The sequence below is a fragment of the Argiope bruennichi genome, chromosome 5 (genome assembly GCF_947563725.1).
Source record: "Argiope bruennichi chromosome 5, qqArgBrue1.1, whole genome shotgun sequence".
In the NCBI taxonomy this organism is placed as follows: Eukaryota; Metazoa; Arthropoda; class Arachnida; order Araneae; family Araneidae; genus Argiope; species Argiope bruennichi.
Window position 1 is genome coordinate 44,061,471 of NC_079155.1, and position 13,189 is coordinate 44,074,659.

General features: G+C 27.0%; 1 protein-coding gene across 2 annotated transcripts in view; it reads right to left on the reverse strand.

Moving 5' to 3' along the window:
• LOC129968569 (uncharacterized protein CG43867-like) overlaps window positions 1–13,189 on the reverse strand; it is a 118,884-nt gene that overhangs the window by 40,331 nt on the left and 65,364 nt on the right. For both annotated transcript variants that reach the window (XM_056082589.1, XM_056082588.1), the window contains exons 11-26: window positions 12,895–12,986; window positions 12,594–12,804; window positions 12,018–12,145; window positions 10,980–11,090; window positions 10,741–10,827; window positions 10,228–10,297; window positions 9,530–9,618; window positions 9,347–9,427; window positions 8,006–8,179; window positions 6,869–6,974; window positions 5,814–5,926; window positions 4,156–4,329; window positions 3,811–4,046; window positions 2,146–2,323; window positions 1,876–2,031; window positions 335–432 (exon numbers count right to left, since the gene is read on the reverse strand). In XM_056082589.1, the coding sequence (XP_055938564.1) occupies window positions 335–432; window positions 1,876–2,031; window positions 2,146–2,323; window positions 3,811–4,046; window positions 4,156–4,329; window positions 5,814–5,926; window positions 6,869–6,974; window positions 8,006–8,179; window positions 9,347–9,427; window positions 9,530–9,618; window positions 10,228–10,297; window positions 10,741–10,827; window positions 10,980–11,090; window positions 12,018–12,145; window positions 12,594–12,804; window positions 12,895–12,986 (2,104 nt within the window). The remainder of the gene's footprint in view (window positions 1–334; window positions 433–1,875; window positions 2,032–2,145; window positions 2,324–3,810; window positions 4,047–4,155; window positions 4,330–5,813; window positions 5,927–6,868; window positions 6,975–8,005; window positions 8,180–9,346; window positions 9,428–9,529; window positions 9,619–10,227; window positions 10,298–10,740; window positions 10,828–10,979; window positions 11,091–12,017; window positions 12,146–12,593; window positions 12,805–12,894; window positions 12,987–13,189) is intronic.

The following is a 13,189-nucleotide window of genomic DNA, read 5'->3' on the forward strand; positions in this document are numbered from 1 at the left end:
AAGAACATCAACTACAAACCAGACCGTGAAAGTTTTATATTAATGGGTCATTTGGGGACAGGTTTCTATTTTATATAAGGAGTAACAAGTTGTAAAGCAAGTTATCAATATGTGGATGCTTTCACTTTTCATCCTGAATTTCTCGTTTGAAAAAGAAACCGGTCCCAAAATAGCCCACTAGTGTAGAAATTGCACAATTTAGGCATAAAACAAAATAAATAAATGATTTATTGCAAAATAAAATTTCAAATAAATCAAATTTATTTATGACACAGAAAAAATGTTCTTCAATTTAAATCTGATGTCATAAAATACATTAATGAAAACAACTTACCTATTTTTGTACGTTAATTTTACAACTTTAGTACTTTCAAATTTTCCTAAATGCTTTTCTCTAAGAGCTTGTTCCCATTTAGATATCACATCACATAACTGGGAAAAAAAGGGAAGTTTACACATTGTTCAGTTACTACATTTTTATAGACATATTTTAGAAAGTATATATACAATAATTTTATTTCTTAAATTAATAAAATACAAGAATATGGATTACATACAAGAATCATGAAAAATATTTAAGAATTTTTATTATATTTATGAAAGTATTATTTATTAATTTGTATCTTAAATTCTCATTTAAGTTAATTTTAACAAATTGTTTTTACGAACTCGTAAAATGAATTATGTAAAAACCATTCAAGCATTTTTACACATGAACCCCCCCCCCCCCAAGCTAAGATTTTCAGTAGTACATGCACTGAGGTTACTTTGAAGAAATTGTACTATTTTAGATAAATTGCTTGTAAAAAAGTTAAAAGAAAATATCCGAAGAACGATATTTCCTTTTAAAGTCTTTTAGATGTCTCTTTTTATAAATATTGCCAAGGCTCAGGAATTGTACTTGGCACAGATAGATTGATTTTTAAAAAGAAAAAATTGGTGGAATTAATTTTATTTGAATTAACAATTATCATTTCATCTGAACAGATATATTTAAACTTAATGCAAACACACAAATAATTAATTATCCTTACAAAATGTTTCATTTTTTAATAAAAAAAATAGGCTTTATTACAATGGATTATCAATTTGAGTACAACTATGTAATATAATTTAGGGGCTAAAACAATGGTATGATTTTTATTTGATTTTTCAATATTAGTAATAAATAAATAAATAAAAGATAATATCTTTTTGATTAAGTCATATAATTAAAATTTATCAGACTATATCTATAAATCCATTTACTAATATTAAAATGTTAATTTGAAAATATAATTTTTGGTCCATAAAAAGTTTATGAACCCAAAGAGTAGCCATAGAACTTTTGGGGGCTAAAAGTAATATGCAAGGGGAAAAAGCTTAAGATAATAAGATTAAGGCTTTCAAATAATTAGAATTAATATAAAGTACAGGGTGAACATTTGTAATTATTTTTTTTTATTGAATGTCATAAAAATTGGAAGAGGTTCAAAGCATTAGTATAAAATATTATAGCATACTAATGCTTTAAATTTGATTAACTTATTTTTATTGAATTTTTAAAATTACACACATATGAAAATAATCAAAAAATTCCTATAAAATATACTACTTAAAAATATTTGTAAAAAATTATTAACAAAAGGCAAATAATTATATGAGATAAAATGAATACCAATAAAAAACTTAATATTTACAATATTAAAGTGCTTTAAAAATGGTTCTTGTGCAATAAAAAGCCCCCAACTTTGAAATTACTTGCCAGATTTGGTAGTTCTGTTTGATGGTTTGTCCATCAATATTGATTAATTTTTTCAATAATCATGTAACAGATAATATATCATCCTATAAATATTATCATGTTAAAATATATCAATTTTGAACATTACTTACTTTTGCTGTGTTTTGAAGGCAGTGCTCCAACGATTTGTCAATAGGATCATCACTGAACAGAGCAAAACCAGAATTAGAAGAATCTCTGATTCCAGCTTCCTCATTGACTGTTTGAATAAACTCTTCTACAGTAGTTGAACCATCAAAACCAACAACCTGCAGAATTAATTTTTTACTTCATTTATTGAAGTCAAAATAATGTAAGAAAACCACCAAAAACAACAAGAGTATTCTTTTTTTCAAATTAATTCTATAATTCATCCAACTTACTTGGTAGGTACCATTTAAAAAGTGAACTGGAATGCTATGAGGAAGAGAATGGTGATATGGATTTTTAAGAAGGATGCTCAGAACTTCCATACGAGATGGCTTACTTTCCCTACCCCCATTCAAAAGAGTTCTTTCTAGAGTCCGCTGGCAGAAAATGGCATACTTTCCAGCTTCTGTCCTAAAATTAAAATATCAATTGCACCTCTGATAAAAGCATTAATGAATAAAAGTTTAAATACTTATGCATAAAATTTTAAAATTTAATGCATTCTATCAATTTGCACCAAGGCTTTTTATATGCAGCAGCACAGTTAATAGGCACAAAATAACCCTCCAGAATACACAATTGAGTACTTTTTACCATGGCTAACAGTTAAGAATTAACTTGTGATGTGATGGTGGTTTGCTAGCCTAGTTATAAGAGAATGGAGTAAGTTAATTAGTTGTGTATAAGGTGATACTTGTATAGGCGAAAACCCCAACATCAGGGGCACAGCTGTTGGATGCTTCGGATGGTAGATTTTGGGGTGCTATTAGACAAGGCGGTGCATTTACATTATATTTTAAAATAAAATATTATAAAGGGAAAAAAAAGCTATGTTCTGGGCATCATCCATAATTACCAAACCACAGATGATGACTGGGAGCCAAAAATTAATTAGGAGCCATTCAAAATGGAAAGCATAAGAACCATTTTAAACTTTGTTTATTGAAAGCTTATGTTTAAAGAATTAAGAAGCTGATAACTTTCCTACAAAAATTATATTCTAAGAACAAAATCATCACAATGGGAGTAGGTAATAACAGCTACTATAATCAAATCAAGAGTTGATTATACATATATGAGATTTTTAAATCAAAATTAAATCTTAATTGATTTCCTAATTTCTACCAGAAGTTTGTCCCTGTTAACTTCATTCTAAAATGTCTCTTATTTCCAGATCCAGTTTCCACTTTTTATTTAATTTTTTCTAGCATGCACTTAACATTGAACTGTCAACTTAGTGGCTCCCACACCAGGAATGAAGGGATAAAAATTCTTAACACCTGCACATCTGATTAAAAAAAAATACTAAGATTTTATTCCCTTAATTGACACACGGCAATAGAAATCCCTGTCAGAATCTTAAAGAAAAATCACTGAAGGAAAAACTTGGGACACTTTGCTCTTGTATCAAGATGTAAACATATGTCTTTTGATCATTGCTTCTTCATTGTACATAATATGCTCCTGTGGGTAAGCAAACCGAAGTTATAATTTTAAAAGTGTCTTCTTTTCGGCAACTTACCATGAAAATAATTTACATAAGCTATGATATGAAATGAAATATGCCATAACCAGATGCTACAGGAATTTGGAATATTCATTGCAAATAAAAATTATATTATGCTCTGGGCACCCATTACTCTGGCTATGCTATTATCGATCAGAACACTAAACATTCCTTCTATTGTGTGGCAACTGATATATTGAAAGTAAAATATTCTTATTTCTACTAGATTGCCCTTTCCAGTCCAAACTTTTTTCTTTTGGAGTCTCCATACGGACCTGCTAAGTATTACATATCTCGTAACATACATATGTTTTTTTATTGTACATAATGAAAGAATAGTTTTAAAATGTAAGTCAGAAAGTTAACAAGCAATAACAAATAAATATCTTACTTTGGATCAGCATTCCTCGCTAAATGCATCCGAAGGTACCACAGAGTTCGATTTTTGGGCACAAACAGTGAAAGAGCTAAAGCTAACAGCTGCCAACCCTGTACAAATACAAAGGGAGGAGGGTTGAGCTTGCTCTCAGGGGGAGGAATACGATCGTGAGAAGTAGTTGAGGTAGGAGAGAGTTTTTCTGAGGAGTCGCATAGAAACAATGACTGAGTAGCACACAGGAGAAGTTGCTGCAATCACAAAAGAACATAATTAGTACAATGACTTGCGTCCTCCAAATCTAAGAAAAATAAGAGCATTAAATCAATTTATGCTACATTATAAATATATTTCTCTTACTTGAACACCAGGTTTATGATAGGAATGACGAGATGTTTGCTTCATTAATTGACACAAAAGTTCATTTTGAAGTTCAGTTTGCACGAGGCACTGGTGCAAGGCATTCTGAGCCAGAGCCACATGGTAATCAATACCTGATGCATCAAGAGGCACTGAGATGAACAACTGGATGGACTAAAATGTAAAAAGAAAAGTGAAAGAAATTATTAACATGTCTGCAGGAAATAAACAAAAGCAAAATATTCGAAAGATAGAATACAACTAGCAAGCACAAAAAAAAAAAAAAAAAAAAATTTTCTGTGAGGAAATACAGACATTGTCTAATAATGATTCCTTGTGACCCGAAAATCCCCTGAAATTATGCTCAAGAGATATACCATTTTAACAGAAAGGAAATATAAAACAACAAATTAGAAGAAATTAACCACAACAAAGTAAAAATACAATAACAAAAATAACAATAAAAACAAAAAATAGCACTAAAATTAAAAATTAAAAACGAAAAGGCCAGTACATACCATCAACAGTGAAGGAAACTTTAAACTATCGATTGTGATTCCCTGTTTTTAAAAAACTAGCGGTAAATTATGTAAACAGATTTAGGCTCCCAGCGCCATCTATTGAGTGAACCAATATGCAAACTATTTCTTACTTAAGATTGGTTATATATATATATATATTGAAATGTCAGCAAAACATTAGCACAGATGAGATTAATTAAAAAATATATATAACAGATTTTAATTATAATGGTATTTGGAAAGAAAAAGATGTAGTGATGTGACATTAAGTATTTGAATTTCACTTCTATTGCAGTTTGTTTAAACTGATGTAACTACACTTTTAGTTAGTAAAAAAATGTTAATCTTTGTCTATGGTTCATTAAACATTATAAATAATATGATTCACTTAATAAACTCCTCATATACAGAACTTCATTATTATAGATATTCAAAGATCATTTTACTTCTCATTTACAGAATCCATTCATACAGTTCACAATGATGGTAAACACAATAAATAAATAAACAGCATGAAATGTCTCCCTGAAAGTTCCTCATTTATTTTCTAATAAAAATGTTATCCTCCTGATATAAATTTTGAACTTAGAGCAAGGCTGTTAATTCTAAGATTTTCATTTTCCCACATTTAAGTGTGCTTATGTTCTGTAGAGTAGTGATGAAAATCAGATATGCATTTTGGACACCTTACATGACTGACAGAAACCAAACATGATGATGTAATGAATTGATAGAAAACAAAATCAAAAACTAGATTTAAATATCTAAGCCTTCTATATAATATATGTATATAATATTCAAGGGTACAGACAACCTTTCTGTGAATTAATGGATTTCATTCAAAATTTGATAGATACCTACATATTTAGTGTAAAGACCACATATCAAATTTCATCCATTTAGCTCAAAACTATTATGTTTTTAAAACTTAAAACTAAACATGTCTATCAAAAATTTAGCTATCATGTCCATAAAGAGTCAAGACATTGTTTCAAAAATGTGCATTTTTAGAAGAAGAGGATTCAAAACATGAAGATTCGTCAAAATTGTGAGCTCAAATTTTTAAATAATAAATATTTTCTCTATGTACACTTCAAATACAAGAAAGAATACACAATCAATAAAAATATAACTTACCTTAAAAAGTTTAATAGCCTCAGCTTGAAGTTGTTCGGACGGCAGACTAGTCAGTGGTTGAGTTAAGCTTTCTTTTGAATATAAAAGTAAGGGGTGCTTCCATATTACATGATCTATTAGAAAAGATGAACAAAATTTAAGTATGATTTTCAGAAACTTTAAATAACTCACATCTTTAAAACTATTAAATCATTTTTGGCCTACACTTTTGCTAAAAAATGTTTATTATGTTATGATTCACCTTTTTCATTCAAATGTAACATTTTCTCTTTAAAGTATTAAACAGGTTATTGATAAATTAACTACATTAAAGAAAATGGAACGAACAGCCATATTTTAATATTAATGTCAATATTTAACTATACATATATTGATATTTGACAAAGAATAAAACTGTATAAAAATCTAATATAATATATTTTAAGCAAAAAGAAAGGAAAAATACACAAGGAATTTGGCATATAATTCATGCATCTCAAGGAGTTCCTTAAATAGCAAATAAAGGGTTTCAGGAATCTAAGTATTGTTCCTAAATAACTGTATTACTTCTGTATAAGACATATTCAGTTTCAATACGGATTTGTAAAATAATGGAAAATAAAACCATCTTCAGACTTTAAAATCTGACGAAAAAAGAAGAAAAGAAATATGTTTCATAACAAATTATGAAAAGCAAAATGGAAAAAGGCAATATGAAATCCTTCAATTTTTATCTAGATTTGGAAAACATTTTGCAATAGCATGGAAAGTAGCAATATTTTTTCAAAGCTGATTTACTCTAAAGCAAAGCAAAGTTATAAAATTATAAGATAATTTAACAAAAACTGGTAGACAATCTCAAGATTAGAGAAAGAATAATAAATAAAACAAGAAATAAATAACCACAAAATAATTGCTAGAATTATTCATGACTGAAACCTAACATTATAACATTAAAAAATTACTGTTAATTAAAGTAACCTACAGATTACTACAAAATGGAAACAAAAATGCACTAATAATAATAAAAATTTTTAATTAAAAGTCTGAATTTTATTAAAAAAAATTAAACTTACTTTCTTCACCATCCACTTCCATTAATCTTGCTAAAAGTTGTTCATACTGTGTGCCTACTAAGTTATCACCACATGATACAACAGTTAAATGATACAACCAAGCATCCTAAAATAATAACATTTATCATTAGCATTATTATTTTTTCCCCAACCTTCCTCTCAACAAACTTTTTGTTTATTTTTTAAAAATATCACACAGACAAAAAAATTTGTTTAATTATTATTAATTATGAAAGATTATGGTCGCTGAAATTCAATGGAAATCCTGAAATTTGATTTAAAGTGTTTCATCACTTTTTTCAAGCTAGAATTTAATTAGAATTTTTTGCAATACATATTAAGTTTTTTTTCATAATCAATCCATTCTTATTTTAGAGGATTGGGGGTTGAGTGGAAGAAGTTGGGTCACATCAAGACTAAAATGAAAAGTGTAAATTTCTGTTTCAAATCTTAATTAAAAATTAGATGCTGAATTAGAATCTAATCTGCTGAAACAACACATTTTTATAAAGAAGTTCATAGTGGTTTCCCACAAACAGTGCACCCTCAGTAGAAAAACACAACTGAAAATGACACACTTAATTTATACTCAGAGCACTTACAGATAATAATAATAATAATAAAAGATTTATTGCACATATACGTTATTTGAACTTTCAGAACTTAAAATATGTCCATAAAGCATTTATATGTTATGTTTAAATATATATTAAAAGAGAAAAATACAATCAAAAATTAAAAAAATGAAAATATATAGATAAAAGAATATATATTTGATCCATTTTACATAATTAATGGTGCTTAGCATATTAGTCAGAAAATTATACAAGATTATGTAGATTCTTATATTATTTGTTCATGGAAAATTTGCAAATAAAATGAATATTTCTTGATTATAGTGAATTATAGATTATTATGAATGATAGCTATAGCAGTATATGCGAATGAGTTATTTTTGGAATATTCATGATTATTTCAAATAATAATTATAAATATACTATTTTATTTTAAAACTGAAAAAAGAAAAACGAGTGAGACAGAAATTAAATTGCAAGAAAACAATAAAAAAATTACAATGAATAATATCGATGCATATGTTCTATACATTCTAAAACACTGAATTAATTTAACACATACCATTTCTTGCTTTCCTGGCATAATAAGATAAGTCGGACCTTGATGATTTGGGAAAATACCGATTGTGTATTCTGATTTAGCCATGGAATCATCAGGATCATCCTCATCGCTGTCAGAAACATGCAAAACTTCTTCAACTCGAGCATCTCGCATATTTATTTGGCCCAAAGGTTTCTTCAAAAAAAAAAAAAAAAAAATATAAATATCTATCATTTTAGGTATTTATACAAATTATCAAAGAAATTTATCACAACAAATCATTAAAATACCAATGAATGAAGATCCATAGTTGAAAGACACAGATATATTTTAAATTTAATAGTTTGCACGGTTACTTTCAATTGACAATATAACTGTGCAGATTCATGACACAGGAGAGAAATGAATTGTTAGTTTAATTCAATTTAAGTACATTATTTCCCCATTTGGAAGCAACAAAAGGGCTGTTTCGAATATGAATTTCATAATTTTGAACTCTAGTCATATGACAAGAATTCTTTGTAATTGAAAATAATTCCTGCCAAATCTCACTCAAAACTTATACTTCCCTTCCAGGCAGTACTTAAAATTCTTGGGAGGGAAAAATACGAATGAAAAGATTCCCAGACAAACTTTCTGAACAAAATAATAATAATAATAATAAAAAAAATACAAACAGATGATTATTTTTCTTCAATAAATATATAATATGTTTGTGTTATGATAAAAATAATAATATAAAATAATGATTAATTTTCTTCTTGACTAGAGAGTAGTCTCCTCAAAACTTTCTTGCATACTCCCTAATAAAGGTGAATTTGTGTTTTAGACATATTTATTTTCAACCAAATTAAACAAAAATATGGCACAAAACTACAATTGCAGACAAAATATAACAAACCAAATTTGATATATTTAAGTCATTGTGCTTTCAAGTTAACATGTTTACACATGTCCGAAAATACAGATTGACAGACTGTCAGCCAGTGATTTGGCCAAGAGATTACAATAAAGATGTTAAATCGGCGAATCGAACTTTATCCATCTAGCTTTCTGTTTTAGTTATTGTGTTACATTATATTCAATCAGCCAGACAGATTTTGCTCAAAATTCAATAGAAATCTACACACTCGGCATAAAGACCTTGCACCGAATTTTATCCATGTAGCTCAAAATGTTTTTGAGTTATGTTTATCATAGACAAACATTTTCCAAAAATTGTTTCCGAAACTCAGGGAAATCTAAAATATGGAGATTCATCAGAATTTCTCATTCAAATTTTTTAAGAATAATAATACTTTTCTGTACTTTGTACACAAAAAGATTTTTTTTTAAAAAAAAGCATTAAATTGTTGAACTTACTGAGTCATTAGGCGTTTTATAATATAGAAACATTCTTCCAACTAAAGAGCACCAGCATTTTCTTGAATGACCATGTTTAACCTACAAAAATATTTTATATATATAACATGTAATATATATAAAAAAATAGTTTCAGATTATAAAGAAGTTAAAGTAAGAAATAAAAGAAAGGCCAAATTCTACCTTTGTGACCCATCCTTGAATTGAAGGTTTTTGGTCATCTTTATTAATTGGTATATTATTTGTGTTTCTCCTAATAACATTCTGAAGAACTGTATAAAAATCAAATGAAGTTAATAAGTTAATTAAAATATAAAATGCCACTAAAATGCACACATATTTCATCAACTATTAAGTAAAAAATAAAACATACATAACAGTTTCATAATGTATACAAAAGTAGAGTTATTGACACAAAAAATATTCAAAGTGCATGCAATTATTGTATAGGCCTGGTTGATAACACTTATCAATAGAATTGCAAGCTTAATATATCAATTGAATATTAAGACTTATATATCAATATCAATTGAATATTAAGACTTATATATCAATATCAATTGAATATTAAGAAGAATATAAGTTGATAACTTATCAATACTTAATATATCAATTGAATTCAGGTATATTTTTTTACAAGTTGCTCTTAACTGACTGGCTGCTGTTGTCAAACATTTAAAAAATTACAAATTTATAATTTGAATTTTTTTAAATTAAGAGAAAATAACAAAAGAAACTTAGGAGAAAAGCAGATGGTAGAGAATTTTTAAGAAATTTTGCCTCCTGCTTTATAAATCATTTCAATTCAATGATAATTAATGATTTATAAAAAATCATTTTCATGTAAATGTTGCAGTGAGGGAAGAAAATAAACAGTTTACCTTTTATCCATTCTTCCATAGTAGAATTAGAATCAGCAGTTAGATAATAAGTTCTTTTTGATGTAGCCACCTGTAACAGTTCATTGAATATTAGCTAACATTTAAAAATTAGCAGGTGAAAAGCTTCATTAATTCACAATATTGAACATTAAATTTTATTTGAAAGACTTATGCAAGACTAATTTTAATGCAATTCCTTAAGACACTTCACAAAATTACAGAAACGATTTTTATCAAATCAGATTAAAAAAATTAAGTGAATATTTCAGTGTTAATTACATGAAAATGTAATATTTTATAAGTATATAAAATATAACTATGGCATCAAATGATTTTTAAAGCCATATATTTTACCATCATAAATATCATTGATTTTTTATGATTATTATGCTTGGAAGCAAAATTATAATTATTTCCAATTATATTATGAAGTTCTCCATTATATATAATTTATCCCATATTAGACATTAATATTTATAATATATTTATATTAAATATTTTGAATTCAACTACCTCAAATGTTGAAGCACCTTCAGCTCTATTTACTCTAGATACATCATCCAATAAAATTTGACCTTGAGGCTTTCTTCCAACATCATTCTACAGCATAACACAACATTTATTACATTTTACTAATATAAACAATATCAAAACAATACTAATAAATTCAGAAGATATTAAAACAATAAAAGTACACAAGTAACTAACAATTCTAAATATCGCAAAAAAAGATTTTCATAAGCAAAAACTACCTGGCTTTTGTAATAACTAAGAGTTCCATCCTTCAAAACAAACCACCGCCTCCTCCATGTTTTGAGTTTACCACCCAATTTAGTTAAGTAGCCACATTTTTCAAAATTATCCTTTAAAATGACAAAACATCTATTTTAATACTTGTCAGAAATAAAAGAGAGAAACAATCACAACACACAATTAAAACACAACAATTTAAAAATAATTTTAAAAAATGTTCATCATAAGTATATTTACATTATAATCCATTACATTCATTATAGTTCATACAATGTATTTTTAATGGACTTGTTACTCAAAATAGTAATAATCCATTTAGACAACCTCATACAAAAGAATTATTAGCATATTATTACATTAGATATTTGTCTTATATTTATTATATAAGTTGTAGAAATAAAGAATAATTTTATTCTTGAAATAAAATGAAAAGAGAATGTCAGTAACAACTGATGATTATGAGTAATGAAGCAAGATGAAAATTGTTTAGTTGTAATGAGTGATATTTAGCACAAGCATTGTTCATGAGAGGGGAAGTTCACATAATAATAATAAGTGGTGAGAAAGGTTTAGAATCTAGTATAGAAAAGATATAAAAGCTAATTATTTTCCTTTCATAAAATAAATCATGGAGAAATGAGAACCATTTATCATACAGATACTGATACCCACCTCTAAAAAATACCTAAAAATACCCACCTCTAATTATACTTTAATTTTTTTTTTACTCAAACAAAAATTATTTTCATTAGATTTGATTGCAGAATTCATTCATCCTGCACTCACAAAATTTTATATTATAAATTACAGTATAATATATAAACTTTATTTAATCTTAACATTGAATTAGGTCAACCATTTTCGATTAAAATAATAATAACAATAATAAAAGAATTGAAGACAAAAGTATTAAGCACAATAAGAAATCCAGAAGACAACGTGTATGTGCACCTGATCAGAAATACTTACAAGTGTATACATTTAATAAAAACAAGTTCCTTTGTTAGTTTTTAATAAGAAAAAAATATTTGAGTTACTTTTCTCAACGACTCTGAAATTGTTGAAGATATTCTAGGTTGTTCCACAGAATCTATGCTATGTGTATCTGAATAAGCATCTGGAGGTATAGCATAATCATCTGACAATACTGACTCAGTAGAGGTATCTGAAAAGAAATTTGAAACATATATTATAAGAAAATGAATTATTAATAATTTAATACATTTCAATCCTGCCTGAATAATCAATTAAATAGTTTACTAAACACACCCTCAGTTACATAAAAAAATTTATGACATTTTTATTTATAGAAGATTAATACTTAAAAGACTAATTGTCATCAACAATTTTAAGTTATATCATTTTAATTTCTAAGCTAATTAATGAACAAACAATGCAACTGAATATTTGCTACTGATTTCAGAATACAAATTCTGGAATGAGTTAATTGTCTGAATATTCAATAATCTGATAATATATCTAAAAAAGAGTGGAAACCTATAGAGACATTATTTTCAAAATGTTACTTTATCAAAACTTCAGATAAAAACTAATTAGAACCACTAGAATACAATAAAACATTATATTGCCAGAGAATTCAAAGTACAGTATACCTCTTTTAACTGACTTAGTAGGAGATGTACAACTATGCTTAGCTGGAGACTGATTGGAACTCCCTTTATTTCTACCTGGACTACCTGTAGAAGCACTGGATTCTGTTTCACCACTAGTTGTATGTGTAGATGTAATACGAGTATTATCTTCATTATCAGATGAATCAGTAGATTCTCCAGTAAATGGAACAGATCGAATCTGTGATGCTCTCTATAATTATTAAAAAATTGTTAATGTGAACACTTGAAAACAAACATTAGTCAATTTTTGAAATCTGAATTTACATTTCTGGATACTTACTCCTTTAACCATGGCATATACAGGTATGCTCATATCAGTAAATGAATCAGTCATGAAAGTTTCAGAAGTTTTCTTGGGCTTATGAGAAGGTACTGGAAAAGAAAAATATACATATATTTCACTTTAAAAATATAACATTTTTGGGGAAAAAATTAAACAAGTCCAAAATATAGTTTTAATTTTAAAAATCATAGACTATTTTGATTTGATAAATTTTAAAATAGAAAAGAAGTTTTAAAACTGCATAAACTTATTGGATAATTGAATCCTAGTTATTAAAAAAAATATTGCTTTG